At 39.2% G+C, this 25,677-nt stretch overlaps 2 protein-coding genes across 3 annotated transcripts; one reads left to right on the forward strand and one right to left on the reverse strand.

Moving 5' to 3' along the window:
- The first annotated feature begins 518 nt into the window (after positions 1-518).
- Positions 519-2,252, forward strand: LOC133662998 (tigger transposable element-derived protein 1-like). The gene has a single exon (XM_062067185.1). It carries the CDS (start codon positions 519-521, stop codon positions 2,250-2,252), a length of 1,734 nt encoding a protein of 577 aa, XP_061923169.1.
- Positions 2,253-3,144: 892 nt separating this feature from the next.
- Positions 3,145-23,818, reverse strand: LOC133663311 (gastrula zinc finger protein XlCGF7.1-like). Of its 2 annotated transcripts, none has more exons than XM_062067694.1 (2): positions 23,378-23,818; positions 3,145-5,289 (listed from the first exon to the last, which is right to left on the reverse strand). In XM_062067694.1, exons 1-2 carry the CDS (start codon positions 23,481-23,483, stop codon positions 4,475-4,477), a joined length of 921 nt encoding a protein of 306 aa, XP_061923678.1. In that variant the 5' UTR covers positions 23,484-23,818; the 3' UTR covers positions 3,145-4,474. The 2 variants fall into 2 exon arrangements, with proteins under 2 accessions (XP_061923678.1, XP_061923677.1); XM_062067693.1 differs by having other exon boundaries at positions 23,360-23,818.
- Between the last annotated feature and the right edge of the window lie 1,859 nt (positions 23,819-25,677).

Genomic DNA, 25,677 nt, shown 5'->3' on the forward strand with positions numbered 1-25,677 from the left:
ATATATATATATATATATATATATATATATATATATATATATATATATATATATATATATATATATATATATATATATATATATATATATATATATATATATATATATATATATATATATATATATATATATATATATATATATATATATATATTGCATTCTTCTTTAGTTGCTTTATTGAGTTTACAACCCCCTGGCTGTTTTGTATTGTTTCTGTACTTGTTTTGATTATTATTATTTATTTGCTTGTATGTAAATGTTGAATATTATAAATTAAGATTTTAAAAATAAATTAAAAATATGTACTCGCGTTGTTATTTTGTAATATTTTCAGCAAAGTCGTAAAACAGTGAGTCAACGGCAGGAAGTGGTTTTTGCAAATGCAGCGCACGCGCAAACGGATCGGCCAGCTCAACTCGGGTAGTGAGAGAGCTTCGCAGTCAGTTGCGACTTTGCCGAGTCCTTCATTGTTTTTGTTTTTTGTTTTAGTACATCATTTTTGAATTTGCTAGCGCAACATGAGTCCGATGAAAGCACCCGTCAAGCGTTGCAAGAAGAAGAAGAAGGGAATCACCGTGGACTTGAAAAAGACGATCTGCAAGGAGTACATCAATGGCGCCCGCATTGTTGATCTTGCTCGCAAGTACGAACGAAACAAGTCCACGATCGCCACCATCGTGAAGAAAAGGGACGTGTTTGTTGACGCTGACGTGGCGAAGGGAGTAAAGTATCTTCGAAAGGGCCGGGAGAAAATTCTGGACCAAGTCGAAAAGATGTTGCCCGTTTGGATCCACGAAAAACAGCTCGCCGGCGACATCATGTCCGATAGTGACATATGCGAAAAGGCTCGGTGTTTACACGCCAACTTGTCCAGGGAAGACCCTGGTGGTAGCACGGAGGACCACTTTAAGGCGAGCCGTGGGTGGTTCGAGAAATTCAAAAGGCGAACCGGACTCCTCCGCGTTGATCCGCGAATCCAGGCCGTGAGCCCCGGCAAGGCCGCGGCGGAAGAGTTCGTCGAACACTTCGCAGATTTCATCGACAACGGGGGCTTCGTGCCGCAGCAGGTGTTCAGTTGCGACGACACCGGACTTTATTGGAAGAAGATGCCGAAAAGGACCTACATCACGGCGTTGGAGACGGGGCTACCGGGACACACGGTGATGAAGGATCGCCTCACGTTGCTAGTCTGTGCCAACGCCAGCGGTGATCGGAGAGTGAAACCGCTGCTTGTTTACCACTCCGAGACTCCCAGGGTGTTCAAGAGATGTAATGTCATCAAGGACACGCTGAGTGTTATGTGGAGGGCCAATAAGAAGGCGTGGCTGACCAGGCAGATCTTTACCGAGTGGCTAAACTGTGTCTTCGGCCCCACGGTGAAGAAATATTTGCTTGATGAAGGCTTGCCGCTCAAGGCGGTGTTGGTCATGGACAATTCCCCCGTCCATCCCCCACACATGGAGGACGTTCTACTGGAAGAGTTCTCCTTCATCACCTTAAAGTTCCTGCCGCCAAACCTCACACTGGACAAGCTCGTTGTGGACAGCTTTAAAAAAGAGTACACAAAAGCCTTATTCCAGCGATGTTTCGACGTGACGTCGGACACCCAGCTCGCGCTTCGAGACTTTTGGAAGGATCATTTTAACATCCTGTCCTGCATAGGACTGATCGACAAGGCGTGGAACGGCGTGGCGAGGACGACTCTAATCGCAACGTGGAGGAAGCTTTGGCCGGGGTATGTCGCCGAATGTGACGTCGAAGGATCGGAACCTTCATCGGCGGTGGAGGAGATCGTGTCCCTCGGTAGCAACATAGGCTTGGTCATGGACGAGCGCGACGTGGAGGAGCTTTTGGAGGAGCACGACGTCGAGTTGACCCCGGATGAGCTTCTGTGTCTTCACTTGGAGCAACACAAGCAGGCCTTGGAGGAGCTTTCCTCTGGAGTGGAGGAGGAAGCGGTGGTGGAGATCCCTTCAGCTGAAATTAAGGACATGTGTGGTTGGTGGGAGAACATTCAGGGGTTTGTGCTGAGCACCTTCCCAGACAAAGCGGTGGCCAGCAGGACCCTCAATCTCTTCAACGACAACATCATGGGTCACTATAGGCACATTTTAAAGCGCCGCCAGAAGCGGGTGTCTCTGAATATGTTTTTGGTGCAGCAAGGACCGAGTGAGGCCCAGTCTGATCTCGGTCCTATGATCGTCAAGACGATTAAGAAAGAAGAAGAAGAGGACTATCTTTTTGAACAGTAACCCAGGAAGAAGAGGGCAGAGCCAGCCGTCCACAAATGATTTCAACTCAATGATTTATATTTTCACTCGGTGCCTTAATCCAGTGGTTGTCAAACTTTTTTCCACCAAGTACCACCTTGGAAAAAGCCTGGCTCTCAAAGTACCACCATAATGACCAACATTGAAATACAGTAGCCTAGTAGGCCTAAGTATTCATTAAAAACAAGGCAGATGTTTTACTTAAGAATATTTAATATTTTTGACCACTGTGTTATTACACACAGTTTAAACAGTAATACTGTTTCAATATAGGAAAATAAAACACTGTACTTTAATCAAGTGATTCTTTGGTGTACCCCTACAGGTACACACACCACATTTTAAGAATCACTGCCTATATATTATTTTTCTTAAATGTATACCAGTAGTGTAGTATGTGTACACAAAAGAAAATGTTTGCCGCATTTCCCATACATACTGTATGCTGTAAATAGAAATGCACTTGCAGTTTTATGTCAATCTTGTTGTCTAAAAACTAATTTGTTAAAGGATTGCATGCTAATTTCGGTTAGCATATCAGTGGGCTCATCCATTGTGTTAGCATTAAGATAGCAGCACAAGAGCCAACATTTCTCCTGTATAGTTGTTTTGCTTTTCCCCCCCAGTTATACCAAACTATATTGTTGCTTTAACGTGATTACATATATATACTCTTCATGTGTGTAATAATGTGCTTTTTTGTTCTTGTGCTTGGTTTTACTGTATTACTTCATTATTACTGCTGTTTTACTCCATTGTGGAGACTATCAATAAACAACCTAAAGTTGGATGTTTTTTTCGTCTCATTTATGGATTGTTTACATACACGTCAAGCTCAATTACAAGTTCCAACATTCAGAGAGGGCAGAATATGAATACATAGGTGTATAAAAGGCAGCCTGTGTTACATAGCAGTAATAAAAAGCATCAACATGGAAAAATAGAACAGAACGACAAACAAGAAACATTTTAATACTAATTCCACAGTTTTGTTTTTAAGAGTAACATTTTATTAGCTTTTGATAGAAAAGATATGCATCATAGCCAATTATGCAAATTATACAATGATTATTATATGACTGACACCACCACAAATAGGATATATAGAAAGCACTAATTTGTATACTGTACATGAAATTCGCCTTTTAAATGTCATAATACAGAAGTGAAGCCAAACAAACTTGTCAAGAAGCAAACTCAATTAAGGACCCAGACAAGATTGTTTTTTTTTTGCTCTAACTTTTTCAAGCAACCTGGTTGTTAAAGTTAAGGAATTATGCTATTTCCGACTGCGAGCGCAGAAGAGTGACGTGTTAGTGTGAGTCGGCAAGGAGGATGTATTTGTAAATATAATTGATCAAATGCTCCCTTGTCTTCTTATACATTATACATTAACGGATTGTATTGATGTATAAATGAGGCCTTGGTGAGTGTGTGGCACACTCACTGGATGTACTAACACTGCACTGACAGTGTTACTCTTCCATAATGGCGCCATTTGCTGATTAAACTGTCACTACATATGACCTGTAAACCAAATGTATAGTTAGCGAATATACTGCATATTTATTTTGCTTTAAATGAATAGCTGTCCACAACAGAATATGAAACGTGCAACACTGGTCATTGAGCGAAATAGTAAACAGGAAAAGAACATTCATCTTGTTTGGCACTATACGATCAAAACGATACCACACTTTGGGATTTTCCCTTTACCTAGTTCCGTTTAGATTGATGAAGGCGACGAATACCGATATCAAACGCGCCACGCCACTCCTTTTGACTTCTTTCAGTAGGGGCTGTCACTCGTAAGCCGAAAGGAGTGTTTTAATTACACAGAAGCTGTATTGTTTTTTTCTTTTCTTAAAGTGACACACCGAGGCAACAATGGACACAGTATAACTGTGTTTCATAATGTATACATGCTTTGTTATCTTTTGACCCATCACAATTGTATGGCTTTATATTGTGTTTAACATGTACAGACTTTCACAAATATAACTTTTGTTGAAGTCTGGAACCAAATATTCATTATTTTCTCTGGGGAAATTTGTATCAATGTACACACTTTTCTATTATGTACCCCGATCAAAAAGCAATTAAGTTTGTTGAAATGGTAAGAAGCATGTTACAACGACAAAGTCACACATGTTAAAAAGTCAAAGTTATTAAATTCGTGACCGTTTGTTTCAACACCTGCAGCTTTATGTAGTGCTGTCCTTCTCACCAGCACACTTGTGATTGTTAAGCTGGTACTTATAAGAGAATCTTTCTTTACACACACTGCAACCCAACACTTTCTCACCCGTGTGAGTTCTCATGTGGACTACAAGTGGTGTTCGGTCAGAAAAGCATTTGTTGCAGATTGAACAGAAATATGGCTTTTCCCCGGTGTGTCTTCTCATGTGTTTTTTCAAATAGCGATTTTGTGCAAAACCAATACCACAGACCGAACAGGTAAAATGTTTTTCACCGGTGTGTATTCTCATGTGCATTTTCAGATCTTGCTTTCGTTCAAAATCTACACCACACACCGAACATGAAAAAGCCTTCTTTCCTGTGTGTATTCTTGTGTGTGTGACCAAGTGTACCTTCTGAGAGAATTTCTTACCACAAACTAAACACATAAATGGTTTTTCCCCCGTGTGGCTTCTTATGTGTCTTTTCAGATTACTACGGTCATTAAATGTTTTGTCACACTGGAAACATTTCCACTGCGTGTTGTCAATTTGACATGTCATATCCGCATTAGAGTCTTCATCATCAGTGTCAGGAGAGTGAGACATTGTGTCTGATAGTGGAGCTAAGAGGCTGTCTGCTTGTGATCTTCCACAGTGATCTTCATCAACTGCCTCTTCTTCATCATCTTCGCCCTTTACAACGACACGAATCCATGGGAGCTCCTCCAGTCCGTCAAGATTCTCTCCCTGCTGACTGATGCAGCGTTCCTCTTCTTCCTCTTTAATGTGAGGGAGTGGTGGCAACTCCTGCTCCGCTGGGGAAAGAGTTTCACTGACATCTGCAGGACACAAGGAGACAGACACAGAAAAAAAGTAAGTAAAATAGATCTTAAAGAGAAAGTAGATGCAGTTTTTGACTGATGATGTGCACGATATGGTGCACAATGAATGGAGAGAATGAGGAATTATGACATCACATTGTTAATTCCGAGAACATTAAAAAATACAGTGGGTAAGGAAAGCATTCAGACTCCTTTAAATGTTTCACTATTTGTTTCATTGCAGCCATTTGCTAAAATCAAAGTAGTTCATTGTATGTATCAACCATTTACACTTAGCACCCCACCCATCTTGACAGAAAAAAACAAATGTATTAAAAATAAAAAAACTCAAAAATCGCATGTACTAAACATGACCCTTTGCTCAATAATTTGTTGATGCACTTTTGGCCACAATTACAGCCTCAAGTATTTTTGAAGCCACAAGCTTGGCACACCTATCTTTAGGCAGTTTCCACCATTCCTCTTTGCAGCACCTCTCAAGCTCCATCAGGTTGGATGGGAAGCGCTGGTTTTCATCCGGATGTCTCTGTACTTTGCTGCATTTATCTTAGTCTAGTCAGGGAGGTGACCAAGAACCAGATGGTTACTCTGTCAGAGCTACAGCATTCCTCTGTGGAGAGGAGAACCTTCCAGATAGACAACCATCTCTGCAGCAAACCACCAATCAGGCCTGTATGGTAGAGTAACCACACGGAAGCCATTTCCTAGTAAAAAGTTTACCAAAATGCACCTGAAAGACTCTCAGGACCGCGAGAAACCAAATTATCTGGTCTGATGAGACAAAGTTTGAACTCTTTGTTGTTAATGCCAGACATTTTTGTAGGAAACCAGGTACTGCTCATCACCAGGCCAAAACCATCCCAACAGTGGTGGCAGCATCATGCTGTGGGGATGGTTTTCAGCAGCAGGAACTGGGAGACTAGTCAGGATAGAGGGAAAGATGAATGTACAGAGTAGGGCAGGGTGATGTGGCAAAAAAATGATCACCATAATTTTGTTCATATAATTTGATTTAAATTAATATGACATTTTTTTTTTTTTAAATAAAGTCGGATTGTCCCATGCAGGATTATACCGAGCACCGTTGCAACTTGCAACCCTACTTTTTATTACTGCAGTATCTTGTAACATACATTTCTGGCATGTTTGATCAAAGTAATGAATGCTAACAGCTGACAATTGTCATTTTCTTCACGGTACAGGTAATCCATGCTATGTTCTCTACCTTGGTTTTTAAGGGCCACAGTTGTTTTTTTTAAATTACATTTTGGGGGGTAAATAAAAAAAAAAAAAAAGTTTCCTCTCAAAGTTATTTCATTTTGCTTGTCATCACAAACTTTATTCTGCAGTGAGCAAGTTGTGTGTTGAATACTCACCGGTGCTTTGGCAAAGGGCAAGCAGTCACCTAGATTTTTGAGTTTTTAAAAAAAAACTTAAATACAAATTTATTGAAAATACATTAAAGTGCGGTTTGAATTTAAGCTACTGTAAAATTATGTGAACCGACATACAAAACATGTTTAATGATTATTTCAGGAACAAAATGTTTTTATGCACAAACTCAAACATTTTTTGAACAAAAAGTGTCTGCAGAGTTTTTTTAGTATATGCTATGTCAGAGGAGTTGAATCAGAGAACAAACTAACAAATATACTGATTCAAAATTATTTAGATACAAAATGTACTTTTTTCCTGATTGAATTATTTGGCTGTGTTTATTCTCCCATTCGGGACCAATATACAAATACATTTGGTGCCTGCCTGCAAGACCGCATTCAGGTCAGGATAATTGCACACAGAACAACGTGAGCATGAACAGTCAGTGAGACTGAAGTCTCACACTGATGTTGCGGCTCTTTTTAAATGTTGTGTTTCAACTTCTACGCCAATGTTAGCCATATTTTTTATATTTTGTTCTTCTGGGCTGCACATCCAGTTGTGTGAGGGGGAAGAAGCACAACGCTGTATAAACATTAATTACGGTACTTTGTGACGAGCTTGACTTTAGCGACACAAACATTCACATGACACGCACAGGAGCACAGACACGCACAGACAACGTTCAATAAAGCCGGATTGTTAATGCAGGATTATACCAAACACAATTGCTTCCATACTATTTACTATAGACGGTATTTTCTAACAATTATTTCCACCACGTTTAATCGAGGTAATGGTAACAGCTGATCACCGCAATCGAACTGAAATGAATCGCTATAATCGATCAGGAGCATATAATCGCCCAGCCCTAGTACAGATATATTCTGGATTAAAACCAACATTTCCCATCCAATCTGATGGATCTTGAGAGGTGCTGCAAAGAGGAATACGCAAAATTGCCCAAACATCATATTTAAAAAAGACTTGAGGCTGTAATTGCTGCCAAAGATGCATCAACAAAGTACTGAATACTTATGTACATGTAATTTTTGAGTTTTTTTATTTTTAACAAATTTGCTTATATGTCTACATTTCTGTTTTTTCTGTTAAAATGGAGTGCTGAGTGTACATTAATGAGAAATAGTATGAACTTTTTTGATTTGAGCAAATGGCTGCAATGAAACAAAGTGTGAACAATTTAAAGGCCTGCTAAAACCCACTACTAACGACCACGCAGTCTGATAGTTTATACATCAATGATGAAATCTTAACATTGCAACCCATGCCAATACGGCCGGGTTAACTTATAAAGTGCAATTTTAAATTTCCCGCAAAACTTCCGGTTGAAAACGTCTATGTATGATGACGTTTGCGCGTGACGTTGATGGTTGAAACGGAAGTATTCGGACACATTGTATCCCAATTCAAACAGCTCTGTTTTCATCGCAAAATTCCACAGTATTCTGGACATCTGTGTTGGTGAATCTTTTGCAATTTGTTTAATGAACAATGGAGACTGCAAAAAAGAAAGCTGTAGGTGGGATCGGTGTATTAGCGGCTGGCTGCAGCAACAAAACCAGGAGGACTTTGACTTGGATAGCAAACGCGCTATCCGACGCTAGCCGCCGACCGCATCGATGATCGGGTGAAGTCCTTCGTCGCGCCATCGATCGCTGGAACACAGGTGAGCACGGGTGTTGATGAGCAGATGAGGGCTGGCGTAGGTGGAGCGCTAATGTTTTTATCATAGCTCTGACGAGGTCCCGTAGCTAAGTTAGCTTCAATGACGTCGTTAGCAACAGCATTGCTAGGCTTCGACAGGCGGCACAGCATTAATCGTGTAGTTACAGGTCCAATGTTTGGTTCGGTGTCTCCTGATAGTAGTATTGTTGATCTTCTGTCTATCCTTCCAGTCAGAGGCTTATTTCTTTTGTTTCTATCTGCATTTAAGCACAATGCTATCACGTTAGCTCCGTAGCTAAAGTGCTTCACGGATGTATTGTCGTGGAGATAAAAGTCACTGTGAATGTCTATTTCGCGTTCTCGACTCTCATTTTCAAGAGGATATAGTATCCGAGGTGGTTTAAAATACAAATCCGTGATCCACAATAGAAAAAGGAGAAAGTGTGGAATCCAATGAACCCTTGTACCTAAGTTACGTCCTGCACTGCAGTCTAGTCCTTCACTCTGACGTTCCTCATCCACGAATCTTTCATCCTCGCTCAAATTAATGGGGTAATCGTCGCTTTCTCGGTCCGAATCGCTCTCGCTGCTGGTGTAAACAATGGGGAAATGTGAGGAGCCCTTCAACCTGCGACGTCACGCTACTTCCGGTACAGGCAAGGCTTTTTTTATCAGCGACCAAAAGTTGTGAACTTTATCGTCAATGTACTCTACTAAATCCTTTCAGCAAAAATATGGCAATATCGCGAAATGATCAAGTATGACACAAAGAATGGATCTGCTATCCCCGTTTAAGTAAAAAAATGTAATTTCAGTAGGCCTTTCAGGGATCTGAACTAGGGCTGGGCGATATATCGATATACTCGAGATATCGTGGGTTTGTCTCTGTGCGATATAGAAAATGACTATATCGTGATATTCGAGTATATGTTCTCACACGGTTGCTTTTAGCTGCGGGCATTACACTACAGGTGTTTCTCCCTCTTTCTTGTCTCTCCTTCTCAGAGAGACTTAAACAAGCGCACCTTCTTACATACGTCACGCATGCAACGTCATACGCCCTCCCCGATCAGAGAGGTCGCTACATGGGTAACATTAGCTGTGATGCTAACGGTGCGTTGCGAGTGGTAATATGAGAGAAAGAAGGTGCGAATCCGGTAACAAATGGAGGAAGAATTAATTCCCAAGAAAAACAGCATGGGGTGCATCGTCTGGCGGTGGTTTGGCTTCAAGCGGGAATATGTCGAACAATTATGCGGCAAAAGCGTTGCTACAAAAAGTAGCAGCACTGGTAATTTGTAGTATCATTTGAAAAGTCACCCGCTAGAGAATTAAGAGTGTTTGAAACCCCATGTCAACATCTCCGTTCGGTGCTACACCCACAAAATGCCGGAGCAACCATTTCCAGATCAACACCGTATGAAAAAACAAAATCAACAACAGGAGATAACGTCCGCAGGAACCTACTACAGAACGAAGGACATATACTATTTGATTTCCTATTATGCAGCTCATTTTTATTTGACACTTATTGAGATATCTTGTGTGACATCATGCACAAAAGCGCACTTTATTTGTTTGTAACTATTGTAGTGGCGTTATGTACAAAAAGTGCACTTTAATTTAGTGTTGTTTTGATATGTCATCTTAGTGACATCATGCACAAAAGTGCACTCATAGCTTGTTTTAAAATGTCTCTGACAATCTTGCACTTTCTGTTTTGAAATGACATGGATGTTTGTGCCACTGCTTAATAACTGTTTAATAAATACAGTTTTGGTAAATTGACTTAGTTGTGATTTACCTCTCTGCATGAAAGTTTAAAATGAGCATATATTAATGCAGTATGAACAAGAATGTTTTAATGTAGACACATAGAATCATCATACTGGTGTGATTATATGCATCAAGTGTTCATTCAAGGCTAAGGCAAAATATCGCAATATATATAGTGTATCGTGACATGGCCCAAAAATATCGAGATATAAATAAAAGGCCATATCGACCAGCCCTAGTCTGAACTGTTTCCGTACCCACTGTACCACCAATGATGCGAGGTTACTTGTACTGTATGTGGGTTAGGGTGAGAAAATGAAGCGCCCATTTTTAATCCAACATTCTGTGCAGTCGTAAACATCCCTGATGTAATTGTAAACCAACATGGCATCGATCATGTAGGACTTCTTTACTGCTCCAGGGGAAGACTTTCCGCGTATTTGCACTAATGTGATGCAAACATTCTGCAACAACCATTTACTATTGTTGAAGATACTGGCTTTTGTCATGACTAATCTACATATAGTTTGTCAAATCCACCTTTGTTTGGGTCTTTCTTACCTTTAGCTACAGTTAAATCGAAATGTAAAAATAATAACAGACGTACTCATGATTGGACTTGAGAAGCAGAAAGTTATCAGCTTCAAAAAAGTATTATATATCATGCTTAGTTAAACGGGAACTGCACGTTTTTATTTTTAAATTTTTCCTATCATTCACAATCTCTATGTAAGACAAGAACACATGTTTTTGTTTATGGCATAAACAAAAACATGTGTTCTTGTCTTACATAGAGATCTGCCTAAACTTTATGCATTCAAAATTGTAAAACACGGCCAAAAGAGGTGGCTAACAATGCAGCTAATGTGAGTACACTATTCTGCCCATAAAGCCCACAAAAAACATCCAAAAACCGCTAATAATACAAAATGTACAAGTCATGACTTGAATATTAACCAAATATTAGCGATATTGTCATAATAAGCTCTGTCACAGATTAACTTTAGCGGCACATTGATCACAGAGAGCTAGCCAGCTTACGCTGATATATTGATATAATGAGCTGTTGAAAGTTCATTCTAGATCATAACTCATGCCTTTCACCTGACTAATAGAAGGATGTAAATGGTAAATGGTAAATGGGTTGTACTTGTATAGCACTTTTCTACCTTATTAAGGAACTCAAAGCGCTTTGACACTATATCCCACATTCACACACACACATTCACACACTGATGGTCACAAACCGAGAAGTTGGTCAACTTTGACATCCAACTTACTGTATACCCGGAGATGGCGAAAAAGACACAAAAAGACACTCGTTTGTGGCACCTTTATTGGCTCCTTTCTTTTAACCTGCGTGAGGATTATGATTAATTCTTCATCTAAACAGGAATATATGAACATCCGATCAGTAGGCATCCCAATGAGCAGACATTTTACAGTAAGTGATTGTTTTATATGGTCGTAGTTTGTATATATTGTTTAGCACTTAGCAATACTGCTACATGATGTTTAGTGTTTAACTAAAACTGGGTCTGTTTAGCACACATCTTCTCAAACTTGTAGCTCCTCCTTCTTATATTCAGGCTTAAAAATGTAGGTTCTGTATCGTCATTTGTCCTAAAGTAGTCATCGATGTCCTTAATAAGTCTGACATGATTAGTAATGTTATTGTTGAAGGGAAAAGTGAACAATAAAATGAATACGCCGTCGTATGCTTAACATGAGCAAAATACGTAATTGTTACATGTTATAATGAATGTGCCTGTACCTTCATAACAGAGCATGTTACATAATACAATAATGGAGGCTTTTAAAATTTTTTTGAGCACTTGATAGGCAGAATAGGGCAACTATTATTGGTTCCACAGTTAACTGACTTTTGCTAACGTTTATTTTTGCTAACGTTTATTAACAAGTTAGAATGAATAAGAAAACAAAACATATGTGTTCTTGTCTTCCATAAGGATTTTCAATGATAGACAAAATTCCAAAAAAGTGCAGTTCCCCTTTAACACAATTAGGTTCTTGTGTTATTTATTACCTCTGCCAGGAGGTTTTGTACAGTATGTGATGGGGTTTGTCTGTTTTTTAGTTAGACAGCAACATAGCTCAAAAAGTTATTGACGGATTCTGATAACATTCTGGAAATGTCAGAAATGGGATAAAGAACAAGTGATTCAATTTTGGGGTGATCTGGATCACCATCACTATGTTCTGCCATTGTGAGCAGTTTTGCCAAGTCCACAAAATTATAAGCGACTTTGAGCCTGTTTTTTTAAAAGTTGCTAGCAAATGTCATTATTTGTGCTCTTTCTAGGCTTGTATTTGCATGTGTGGTTGCTTATTTGGGCTTGCTTTTCTGTCCCCACAATAAATCAAAACGCTACTGTGTCTGTAAGTAGTTTGTCCTTTTCTCCCCAACGTTTCCTGGTTACCAAAGCCCCGGTCAACTTGGCACACCCCAAAATACACAATGGATGCATGTGCAACTACGTCAGAGCCCAGACTGAAAGAAATACGTGGCGGGACAGAGAGATAAATTGTGTAAGTGGGGACAATTTTTTAAGAAGTATCGATATATATATATATATATATATATATATATATATATATATATATATATATATATATATATATATATATATATATATATATATATATATATATATATATATAAATAAATATATGTATATACATACATATATGTATATACATACATATATGTATATACATACACAATCCCGATCGTAATTTTAAGACCAGTTGAAAATTGCAGGATTTTACATTTTGCGCTGTTGGATCTTAAGAATGTTCAAAAGTCAAAAAGGAAGAAATGGGAGTGAGACAAAAAAATGATTGGCCTGACTTTTACTGCAAACCACCATTAAACTGAAATAGGCTGCTTATCACCATCAAGTTATGTCAAATTAGGGCTGGGCGATACATCGAATATACTCGATATATTGCGGGTTTGTCTCTGTGCGATATAGAAAATGACTATATCGCGAAATTCGAGTATACGTCCTTACGCAGTTTGATTTTAGCGGCGGGCATTACACTACAGGCGTTTCTCACTCTTTCTTGTCTCTGCTTCTCACAGAGACATAAAACAAGCGCACCTTCTTACATACGTCACATACTGACGCGCGCGCAACATCACACGCCCTCGCCTAGCAGAGAGGTAGCGGTAGGGTAACGTTAGCAGTGGTGCTAACGGAGCGGTGCGAGTGGTAATACGAAAGAAAGAAGGTGCGAATCTGGTAACAAATGAAGGAAGAATTAATTCCCAAGAAAAACAGCACAGGGTCCATCGTCTGGCGGTGGTTTGGCTTCAATGGAAGATGTTTTACAAGTATGCGGCAAAAGCGTTGCTACAAAAAGTAGCAGCACTGCTAATGTAGCATCATTTGAAAAGTCACCCGCTAGAGAATGAAGAGTGCTTGAAACTCCGCATATCAACATATCGGCCGGTGCCACACCAACAAAACGCCCAAGCAACCATTTCCACAAAAACACTGTATAAAAAAAATAGTCAACAACAGAAGGAGATAACGTCCGCAGTAACCTACCACATAGCGAAGGACATACACTATTTGATTTCCTATTATGCAGCTCATTTTTATTTGAGTTATTGAAATATCTTGTGTGACATCATGCACAAAAGTGCACTTTATATGTTTTAAATTATTGTAGTGGTGTTCTGTACAAAAAGTGCACTTTAATTTAGTGTTGTTTTGAGATGTCATCTTAGTGACATCATGCACAAAAGTGCACTAATAACTTGTTTTAAAATGTATCTGACAATTTTGCACTTTCTGTTTTGGAATTTAAATGAATGTTTGTGCCACTGCTTAATAACTTTAATAAATACAGTTTTGGTAAATTGACTTAGTTGTGATTTCCCTCTCTGCATGAAAGTTTAAAATTAGCATATATTAATGCAGTATGAACAAGAATGTTTTGATGTAGACACATAGAATCATCATACTGGTGTGATTATATGCATCAAGTGTTCATTCAAGTCTAAGGAAAAATATCGAGATATATATCGTGTATCGTGACGTGGCCTAAAAATATTGAGGTATTAAAAAAAGGCCATATCGCCCAGCTCTATGTCAAATTATAAATTTTTTAATCGAAACAATCACACTTTTGCATTTTGATAAATTAGGATGAATCACAACAAATTACATGCATGCATAATTTTAATTAACTTTGAAAAAGACCCCAAATATTTGAACACAAATGCAATTCTATTGTCAGAATGTCATACAGAATTTTTAAATATGTTTTACATCAACGTATGTCATCTATATAGTCAAAACTTGGTAACAGTAAACAGACTGACTGTAACAATGCTAACACATAAACAATTCTTGTTATATTATCCTCTCTTTATACTCTAAATAATGTACTTATTAATCTACTAGTTACATTCTGCTGTAACATGGTTTCATCTAAAGTTCTTCAACTTTACTAGGTGTTGTTTCAAGCTAGGTTAGCTTTGCTATTAGCATGCCTGCTCCTGGCTTTCTCTCTTTGTCTAACATGTTTAGCCTCGACCTCCAGTGATAATACTTGATGGTTCTTAAGATACTAAGAAATGCAGTTTATTTGCTGTAATGGAGGTGATTATTATTACCTTAGGGGAACGCTTCTACACTGTGCATTGGGTTACATAACTAGCCGCCAGCTTTTCAGCCAAAGAATATTAGCGTTTGTGATCGGCATTATTAGGCATCAACCATTAATGGCAGATCACATACTTTTAGACGAAAATCGCCCGCTACCGATCGGTGGCTGATCGAAAGGCACATACTCGTTGGCAGCATGTTTTTCGAATGATCGTTGTTCGGTCGCTGAGATGTTTTAAATCCAAACTTAAGATAAATAAAGGACTTCCTTTTCGGGTTTTGTTAATTTATCTTCCTTTGTGATCTCCCTCTTTGCTAGAAGCAGACTGCTACATTGTTGACATCCATGCTCAGCCGGCTCTGCCGTAAAGTCCTTTAAAGTGACGTAAAATGCTGCTGGAAAGCAGCAACAGCTACGTTTACAGTATGGTACCGGAAGACCCGATCGGTCAACCCATGCGCGAGGCCTACGACACTTCTGTTAAGTTGTTTTACGGCAGTTATGTTCGTGCCCACCGTCACTGTTACTGTTAGAATAATTGTTTGTAAGTTATCACAAAAAACTTTGTGTTGAAATGAGTCCCAGGCAAAAGGACAGGGGCTGTCGTTGAGGCCTACCAAGAGTAAGGCTAGTAAAACTCCACTGTGTAAGGGAGAAAGCCACATGAAGGGTTTTCTGTTTTCTCTCATGTACGGTAATCAACAGAAGGATGTTGTTCTGGCCCAAGGACTTCAAAGCGGAGAGATGACAGGATCTGCACAATTTCCAGACAAACTCTTTTTGAACTATTTTACGACCTCTCCTTTTGAACTGTTCGGTAACCAACGGCAACGCTGTTTACGACACACTTCCCTCTGGAAGCAGCTGTGGTCAGTTGGGGGGAGAAAGTCAAATAAAGAAGGAGGAGTGCAATCTTTTGGCAGAGCGTGCTGGAGATTGTAGAAGGATACAGCGACTCTCCTCAATATATTGAGTCCAAATTGAATTCTGTCTCTGTTTAATTATTTGCCTCTTGTCTTGTTTAATAGATGTCATCAGTGTTTGAACCTGACAGTTACCATGTTCTTTTTTGTAATCTTTACTTCAATAACAATGTTATATACAATATTACATACAAAACAAACGTTATTCAAAAATACAGTATTCATTTTGAAACCGTATGGATCCTTAGAGAAACCTGAACATTGTGTTCAGCAGCCTTATATGGCGAATAAATCGATGTGTATTATTTATTTTACTACTTTATTTACATCAACTACATCAATTCACAATTCAATATAGATTTAAAGATAAGTGCCTCGTTTGAAATAAATTCAAAAATAAAAATAAATTACGCGATGGGAGTCAGTGGCGCCCCCGTGTGTCATTCATTGCAATGACAGAAGAGAAAATGTGTTTAAAATTGGGGCGATAATACTCCCTGATTTTTTAAATCCACCCTTTGTTCATTTTTATATTTGTGCTCTCTTTTACTCTTAGGAAAGCTATTGTTTTTACACAAAACATTAATAAAACATTCAAATATGTCAGAACGTGACGTCGCAGAAGCTCCATCGTAAAATATTGCGAGTCTAGGAAGTGACATTAACTTGGCGCATGCGTGACAGTTCGTTCGCGCATTTCCTTGTTTCGGGAAACATGCGGGAGTGCCTCGAGAACGGCGAAGCGTGCGGTAATTTTATGGGGTTAAAATAGGTGCCTGTTGGTACCCAGTGGGTAACTATGCGGCAGGGGAGGGCACCAAAGCATTGCATTTATCTTTTCTAATATTTTTTGGAGCTACTGGCTGATCTACCCTCAACCTTTGTTGTCACTTACTCTTACGCGCTCTCACATGAGTCCACTGTCTATCGGCCGCCCCCTGGTGGTTGGCAGACTGTTGGTTTGAAATGCAGCAAACTGTGTTTTTTAAATGTTAATATCGCCGATGATCACCCTCATTTAATCGTAGCTGCCAAAAATTGTGATCACAATTAGAATTTGATTAATTGTGCAGCCCTAACATATAGGGATAAACTATTTTGCATAGTTTGATTTTTTTGCTCGTATCTGCGCACAGTAGCCATGATGGTGTGGTGGACCACCACTTCCGTTTAAAAGTCACGTGACTGATTACAACCTATAAATAGTTTGGGTTTTGGCACCACCTCCTATACTTGATCTGACTAATCTAAGTCTATAAGTATGAACTGATGAAGTTAACTTGGATGGGTGGTAAAACGTCTTCTAAGACAAACCAAACAGTCCAGTTGCAATCGATTGAATGCCCTAAGAATAAAATGACTTGGATGATTGAGAACATCCATAGACAAGAACACATGTTTTTCTTTCATTATTTCATATGTCATTCTTAGTTGCAAAATACTGTATGTCACGTACGAAGTGGCTAACAATGCAGCTAAATAAAGCCGTCTAAAAAAAACATACAGAAAACGCCAACAATACTCCATTCAAATCTCTTGACTTGAATATTAACTAAGTATTAGTGATATTGTTAAAATAACGGCTAACGGAAATTAACTATTTTTAGCGGCGCAGTGACCGCAGGGAGTTAAAATCATGTTTTGCTGCAATATTGACATACTGAGCTGGTGAAAGTTCATTTTAATTATAAATCATTCCTGTCACCTGGATAGTAGAAGGATGTGGCCATAAACCGAGAACTTGGTCAACTTTGACATTCAACTTAGACCGAGATAGACACGGAAAAATAACGCTATTTTGCGGCCACTTTTCTTTTTAACCCTTCATAACAGATTTTGATTCATTCTTCATCGAAACGGGACAATAAGAGCGTCCCATCAGTCGGCATCCAAGTGAAAGCAGACACTGTACAGTAAATTATTGTTTTATTATCTTCGTAGTTTGTATTTCTTGTTTAACACTTAGCAATAGCGCTAAATGACGCTTAGCGTTTCACTAAAGCTTAATCTGTTTAGCCCACAACTTCTAAAACTTGCAGATCATCCTGCTTATATTCAGGCCTAAAAAATAAGGTTCTGGATCATCATTTGTCCCCAATGTACGCTTAACTTTTTCACTAGTAACCGGTGTTAATAAATGAAAAAATTTAGTAGTGCAGAATTTTTTTTGTAGCACAGAAAAAATTTAGGATCAATATGAAATGTCTAAATAATCACATTTTCATTATTAACACTCAAACAACGTACACATGTGCACTCATACATATAAACACAATGCCACCATAAGGCCTACTTTAAGGCTCAATTAAACACAGAGAACATACCTAAACTGTGCAAACACTTTTGCTGACACGATTGTAGGGCTGGGTAATATGAATCAAAACTCATATCCAGATATAGTTTGCTCAATGAACTAACCCATACAAGAATATATCCGTTGACGTAAGTTAATAAATATCTTCATCACGTCTTGATTAAACATTTTCGGGACTGATGGAGATCCCAAATACTTGTTGGTACACAAAATAACATGTGAAATAAAGTGTCCTGGTTTAAGAGGACAAGTTTAAACCTCAGCAGCGACATGAAAATAACTGACCTTTAACAATGGTGTTTTTATAGGTAAACATTATCATAGGACATACAACCAAATATTATAGTCAGGAAGACCAACCTGCCAACTGCTTCATGATGTTGTGTGACAGCCTGTGTTCTAAAAATTATTTTTAAAAAGTAATTAATTATGGTTACTCGTTACTTTAACAAAACAATTATTACATTACTAACAGAATTACTCTAACAAATGTTGCCTAGTGATGTGTGTGACGTGTCTTACAGGCATTTTAGCTTGAGCTGTTTTTGTTAGCTTAGCATGTTGCAGCGGCAGTTTGTCAGCACTGATGGCAGCTCTTTTGAATCTTTCACTGGTTTGTGTAACCTCTGCTTAATAAATAGATTAAATGTGCTTCCATGGCTGTATGTTTTTGTCAACAAACGGGGTATTGTTTGGATGGCAAGTTTGTAGCAGGTCAAAGTAGCAAAAAGTAACCTCATTTATTCTAAGCTAATGAGAAATGTCATACCCATCCAGGCGGCCAAGATGTTTGTGCATGGCATGTCATGATTTTTTCACATCTGTCCTATTGAGTAATAACTTGGGTTCAGGCATAACCCTCTACAATCAGACCCAAGACATCTGCGTACAAGCAGGCATTAAAAGTAATGGACATAAAACCCATCCGCTGCAATCACAGTCAAATATATTGCCCATCTATCGGGGAAATATAAAATGTATTCCATTTAGAACGTCTATTTGTTGCTTTTCCTTGAAACCTATTTCTAAATATTTAGATGGTTTAGCGCTAGATCTTCTATTAGTGCATTAACAGACAAAACATTATTGGGGTAACTAGGAGCATGATGGTTGGAAACTTTAAAAATATCACATCTAAGAACTATATTTGGACAATCTGCGTTTTCTATCAAAGGTTGTCTACTATGGAATACATTAACAACATACATATATTAATCTGTTTGCAACCAAGGTAAAGAGTTAGCTAAAGGGAAAACAAAACTGTACACATTAACTTGGCCTTATATGTACTTGTTTTTTTTAAATGACTTACCTTTTATTTTTATTCTATTTCACTGTGTGTTAATTTAGTATATTGATTCATTGTATGGTGTGTTGGAGTATGATCATTATTTAAAAGACATGCTAGAGACAGGAGTTGGAAAATAGCTTATAAATTCTCCGTACAACACATAAGTTGCATTAATTGTTTTGGAAATAAGTTTAACTGTATTGACCCTACTGAGGGTGTAACATTTCTTTTTAACAACAATTCGATTCAGAATTTGTGGTTGCCAATACGATTCAGGGACAATATTATTTTGGGGGGAAAATTTGATCCAAAACGATTCAGTAACTTTTTAGTAAAAATAAATAAATCAACCAGTGTGACCTGGTATTTCTTGCAAGGGAAGTAAGTATAAATGAATTATGGATACAAACAAGCAAGTAAAAAACTATGAATGGCCAATGCATTCACATCTTATTTGAATAAAGTGAATTAACAAGAGGAAACATTTTCAACATTCAATACATTTTCAATAACAGTACAGTAACCAACCGTTTAACAGTAGATGTACCTGCTACTTTTGCTGTTGTTTTTCAACATAAACTAATACAATATTAATATCAAAAATAAAGTACAACCAAGTTAAGTTCACAGTAGTTTTAAGTGAGAAATTAAGTGCAACAAGAGGGATAAGCGGTATAAAATAGATGGATGGAAACATTTTTCAGGTTAAATGAGGAGTGGTTTGACCTGTTACTACTCTCATTTTCATAAACACAGAACAGTATGAAGATGTAACAAGTGACAGCGGACAAGTTTTGGTGACAGACGGACCAAATGGCCGAGGGTGCAACGAATGAAGTTGGAAAAGTAAGTGTAACTCCTTTTTCAGTCATAACCTTTTTTAAATAATATTTATATACTATGTTCATTACACTATTTAATTCTCAGCCTGCAAATCTTGCTCCGCTGTCACTTCCTTTTTGTCCTACGCATCCTTTGTGGCCTAAAGTTAAGTTGTGGCTTTAAATCACTATGCTGTGGTTTTTATTTGTTGTGGCTTTTGCAATCGTGCTGTAGCCACTATTTTTTGTGTTGTAATTATTGATATTTTCTAATGTCTCGATTACAGTAGATATCCATAATTTTTGTTTTGATGACGCCACCGATGGGCAGACAGATAACGTCCTTATCATTAAAAGTGTTAAACTTCATAGAAAGTCTGCCGTTCTTAAATCCATCCATCCATCCATCCATCGTCTTCCGCTTATCCGAGGTCGGGTCGCGGGGGCAGCAGCCTAAGCAGGGAAGCCCGGACTTTCCTCTCCCCAGCCACTTCGTCCAGCTCCTCCCGGGGGATCCCGAGGCGTTCCCAGGACATAGTCTTCCCAACGTGTCCTGGGTCTTCTCCATGGCCTCCTACCTGTTGGACATGCCCTAAACACCTCCCGAAGGAGGCGTTCGGGTGGCATCCTAACCAGATGCCCGAACCACCTCATCTGGCTCTTCTCGATGTGGAGGAGCAGTGGCTTTACTTTGAGCTCCCCCCGGATGGCAGAGCTTCTCACCCTCTCTCTCATTTCGGCCGCCTGTACCCGTGATCTTGTCCTTTCGGTCATAACCCAAAGCTCATGACCATAGGTGAGGATGGGAACGTAGATCGACCGGTAAATTGAGAGATTTGCCTTCCGGCTCAGCTCCTTCTTCACCACAACGGATCGATACAGCGTCCGCATTACTGAAGACGCCGCATAACTTTTATGGACAGAATTTCTAGGTGCAGTCAAGGCGTTGAAGGGATCCGGTTTGGTGGCTGCAGGATTACGTCTCTGCTTTTTGCAGATGATGTGGTCCTGATGGCTTCATCTGGCCAGGATCTTCAGCTCTCACTGGATCGGTTCGCAGCCGAGTGTGAAGCGACTGGGATGAGAATCAGCACCTCCAAGTCCGAGTCCATGGTTCTCGCCCGAAAAAGGGTGGAGTGCCATCTCCAGGTTGGGGAGGAGACCCTGCCCCAAGTGGAGGAGTTCAAGTACCTAGGAGTCTTGTTCACGAGTGAGGGAAAAGTGGATCGTGAGATCCACAGGCGGATCGGCTCTTAAATCCAATGTTTGCTTATTTTATTATGGATGAAATCGATATATTGTCTTTAAAAAGATGTTGGATCGATTCCTATCTTCGGAAAGGCCAACTTTAGTAGAAGCATTTAAGTCCCATCTTAAAACTCATTTGTATACTCTAGCCTTTAAATAGACAAATGATAAATAAATGAGACCCCCCTCTTAGACCAGTTGATCTCAGTTTATTTTCTTTTCTGCTCTGCCCCCCTCTCCCTCGTGACCTGTCTCCACTCGGGATGGTCTCCTGCTGGCCCCACTATGGACTGGACTCTCACTATTATGTTAGATCCACTATGGACTGGACTTTCACAATATTATGCTAGATCCTCTCGACGTCCATTGCACCGGTCGCCCTAGGGGGGGCGGGGGGTCGCCCACATCTGCGGTCCTCTCCAAGGTTTCTCATTGTCATCCCACTGGGTTGAGTTTTTCCTTGCCCTGATGTGGGATCTGAACCGAGAATGTCGTTGTGGCTTGTGCAGCCCTTTGAGACACTAGTGATTTAGGGCTATATAAATAAACATTGATTGATTTAACTTACAGAGCACAGGCCAATATACTTAAAATGTAGGAATATAAATCGATAAATCATTACAACCCTCGTCCCTCTCATGTAAAATACTATTGAATCCACTCATTGTTGCATGTAGGCCAGAATCGGGTAAAATTAGCCATTAACTATGAATTATATTGATTGCAATGCAAAATATCAACACAAGTACAATGGTTTAGGGACAGTGTGAACTTTGTGTTTCCGCTTTATGACCGTGGTGAGCAGGTCATCATGTGGGCCGATGGCTTGGCTGATCTTTTGCCGGACTTCCTCGTTTGTGACATGTTGGGTGTAGGAGATACCCATGAGTCTTCTGTAGCATCTCATCTCCATGTTCTGAATTCTTTTCTGCAGCTCTGCTGTAAGGGTCCATGTTTCACAGGCGTAAAGGAAGATCGACATTACAAGTGAGCGCTGTAATCTCACCTTTGATGCCAGACTGATGTTTGTGTCTTTCCATATGGGTTTGAGTTTTGCCAGGGCAGCAGTTGTTTGAGCACTTCTGGCAAGGACTTCCCGTTTGGATCCTTCATCGGACACGATTGCACCGAGGTACTTGAAGCTTGACACCGTGTCCAGTGCCTGTCCATTGACTTTGATGTCTGAGCGGATGCCATTTTTGTTGTTGGTCATCATTTTGGTCTTTTCAGCATGGATTTCCATTCCGTAGGCTCGGGAGGTGGTATCAAGCCTTTCAACTAGACTGGCAAGTTCTCTTTCTTCTCCAGCTAGCCCATCGATATCATCTGCAAAACGGAGGTTGGTGATTGGTCTGCCTCCAATGCTGACAGTTCCTTCATGATCTGCTAGGGCATCCGTCATGATACGCTCCAGAAAGATGTTGAAGAGAATGGGAGAGAGAAGGCATCCTTGGCGCACTCCAATTGTTGTCCTGAACCAGTCTCCGATAGCGCCGTTGTAGAGAACTGCGCTGGTAGCTTTATTGTACGGATGTTGAATGACTCTGACAAGGTTAGGACTGATGTTGTATTTCCTCATGGTTGCCCACAGTGCAGCATGCCATACCCGGTCAAAGGCTTTCTTAAAGTCTACAAACACATGGTAAAGGTGTTGTTGATGCTGCAGGTGTCTCTCACAAATGATTCTCAAGTTGAAAATCTGTTCTGTGGTGCTCCGCCCTGCTCTAAATCTAGCCTGTTCTTCAGCTATGATCAGTTCAGCTTGGGGTTTTAACCTATTTAGTATTATTTTCAGTAGGACTTTGCTGGGATGGCTAATAAGACTGAGGTTAGGTAGGTTGATACATTCATGCATTTATATGTTCATATATGTCGTTATAAACTTGTTACAAGATGAGCCGTGTACCAGTCTTGTTTTCATGAATATAAAAAAACAGTACATTATCAATTATAAAGTTAGAAAACCTATGAGAGTAAGAATTAAACAAACCTGTTCGGAGTAACACACCTTGATGTTTCCTGAAAACAGCGTCCAGTAGTTGACGTCGTCGGTTTCTCTCCTCTTCTGTTTGAGAACGTTTGACCTCGTACTCTGCTATCGCTCTTTCGCACATGTTCACACAATCACAACACTTAACACTCAGACTTTATCTCCGCTTATTGACGTGTTCAATACTTCTGCTCGTCTCTTTATTAGCTGGCTGCTAGCAAGCTAAACTAGCCTGAGAAGCTTCCCGCGCACTAAGACGATTTTATCCTGATATGACGAATTAAAGATGTATGTTATATGACATGATTACGTATATAATAGATGACAAGCATAAACACCGACTTATTAGCGCCCAGCTAGCTTCTTTCATCTTATATTTGCTTATATTGCAGCTAGCAAGCTTGGCGCTATTGTCATTATTCCAGCAGAGCTGTCCGATCTCTTTGCGCATGCGCCAAATGTCAACCACTTCCGTTTCCTAGTGTACGGAATTTTTCCAAAATATATGCATTGTATACGCAATATAAATAGGTTATATGTATGTATCTATAACCTCAAATAGTGGACGAATACACTTAAAAGATTACAACTTTTATACATTCACATCGTTTTATTAGTCATATTTGAGACTTCCTTTTTCATCTTTGCTCCGAACACGGTGACATGGCCATGTTTGTCACAAAGTCGTAACTATTTAAGCTGGCATTTCACGGTAATAACTGAAGTGCTCCATTATTCGAAAATTGTTATTGTTTTCCAAACAATTTGAATGAACATGCGTTGTTTTCTCGGGTGTTATTTTTTAATATTTTCAGTGAAGTTGTAAAATGAGTGTGTGTTTGCGCATGCGTATTTTATATAAAGCGCATGCGCAGAAGAACCGCCAGTAAGCCTCACCACATTGAGCCACGCCCACTCTCCCCCAAGTTGGACCACATAAGAAGAATGTGTGCATAGCGTAGAAGACGTAAATCCACCCATCAATCCATTTCTACCGATTTTCCCTTTTGGAGTCGCGGGGGGTGCTGGAGTTTGTAAAATAGAGGTAAGCAAGGGTCTTTTTTGCTTCAACGCATGCTTCGACACAAGACACCACCTGCTGGCCAAATGTATAATTACAAACAGCTGTATCTTAACCACATAAAGTGTGATGCATTGAATGACAATGACAGTGAATCACAATAAATGTTTGACAAAATGGTTTTGCTAGTTACATTAACAAAGTAGAATAAAACATGTTGTATGTGTTATGTATGTGTATGTATTGTGTTTGTACTTTGCCAATGCCAACTTGGTAGAATCATATGATAGGGCAGTTTGTATTATGTTTTTTGTCACTTGAGGAAATCGCATAAAGAAGAAGATGACAATATAATGTAACTTGGACAATTATGTACAGAACAGAAGAGGTTTTGTGCATTTTTATTTTTGGTTTTAGGCCATTTTCTTTTTCTTTCTTTTTTTTGGACATCATCCAGCTCAGTGTTTTTCAACCTTTTTTGAGCCTAGGCACATTTTTTGCGATTAAAAAATCCAGAGGCACACCACAAGCAGAAATCATTAAAAAACTAAACTCAGTTGACAGTAAAAAGTCGTTGTCGCATTGTTGGATATGACTTTAAACCATAACCAACCATGCATCAATATTGCTCTTGTCTCAAAGTAGGTGTACTGTCACCACCTGTCACATCATGCCGTGACTTATTTGGAGTTTTTTGCTGTTTTCCTGTGTGTAGTGTTTTAGTTTTTGTCTTGCGCTCCTATTTTGGTGGCTTTTTCTCCTTTTTTGGTATTTTCCTGTAGCAGTTTCATGTCTTCCTTTGAGCGATATTTCTCGCATCTACAAACCCCGTTTCCATATGAGTTGGGAGATTGTGTTGGATGTTAATATAAACGGAATACAATGATTTGCAAATCATTTTCAACCCATATTCACTTGAATATGCTACAAAGACAACATATTTGATGTTCAAACTGATAAACTTTTTTTTTTTTGCAAATAATCATTAACTTTAGAATTTGATGCCAGCTACATGTGACAAAGAAGTTGGGAAAGGTGGCAATAAATACTGATAAAGTTGAGGAATGCTCATCAAACACTTATTTGGAACATACAACAGTTGTGCAGGCTAATTGGGAACAGGTGGGTGCCATGATTGGATATTAAAACAGCTTCCCAAAAAATGCTCAGTCTTTCACAAGAAAGGATGGGGCGAGGTACACCCCTTTGCCCACAACTGCATGAGCAAATAGTCAAACAGTTTAAGAACAACGTTTCTCAAAGTGCAATTGCAAGAAATTTAGGGATTTCAACATCT

This window comes from Entelurus aequoreus, linkage group LG13 (genome assembly GCF_033978785.1).
Source record: "Entelurus aequoreus isolate RoL-2023_Sb linkage group LG13, RoL_Eaeq_v1.1, whole genome shotgun sequence".
Taxonomy (NCBI): Eukaryota; Metazoa; Chordata; class Actinopteri; order Syngnathiformes; family Syngnathidae; genus Entelurus; species Entelurus aequoreus.

What these genes read in the sequence shown, in the direction of transcription:
- LOC133662998 (XM_062067185.1), top strand. Translation starts at nt 519, where the DNA reads ATGAGTCCGATGAAAGCACCCGTCAAGCGTTGCAAGAAGAAGAAGAAG.
- LOC133663311 (XM_062067693.1), bottom strand. Translation starts at nt 23,483, where the DNA reads ATGTGCGAAAGAGCGATAGCAGAGTACGAGGTCAAACGTTCTCAAACA. An exon ending in AGGTGTGTTACTCCGAACAG is followed by an intron (nt 5,290 to 23,359) that starts GTTTGTTTAATT and finishes TGTGTCCTGCAG; the next exon opens with ATGTCAGTGAAACTCTTTCC.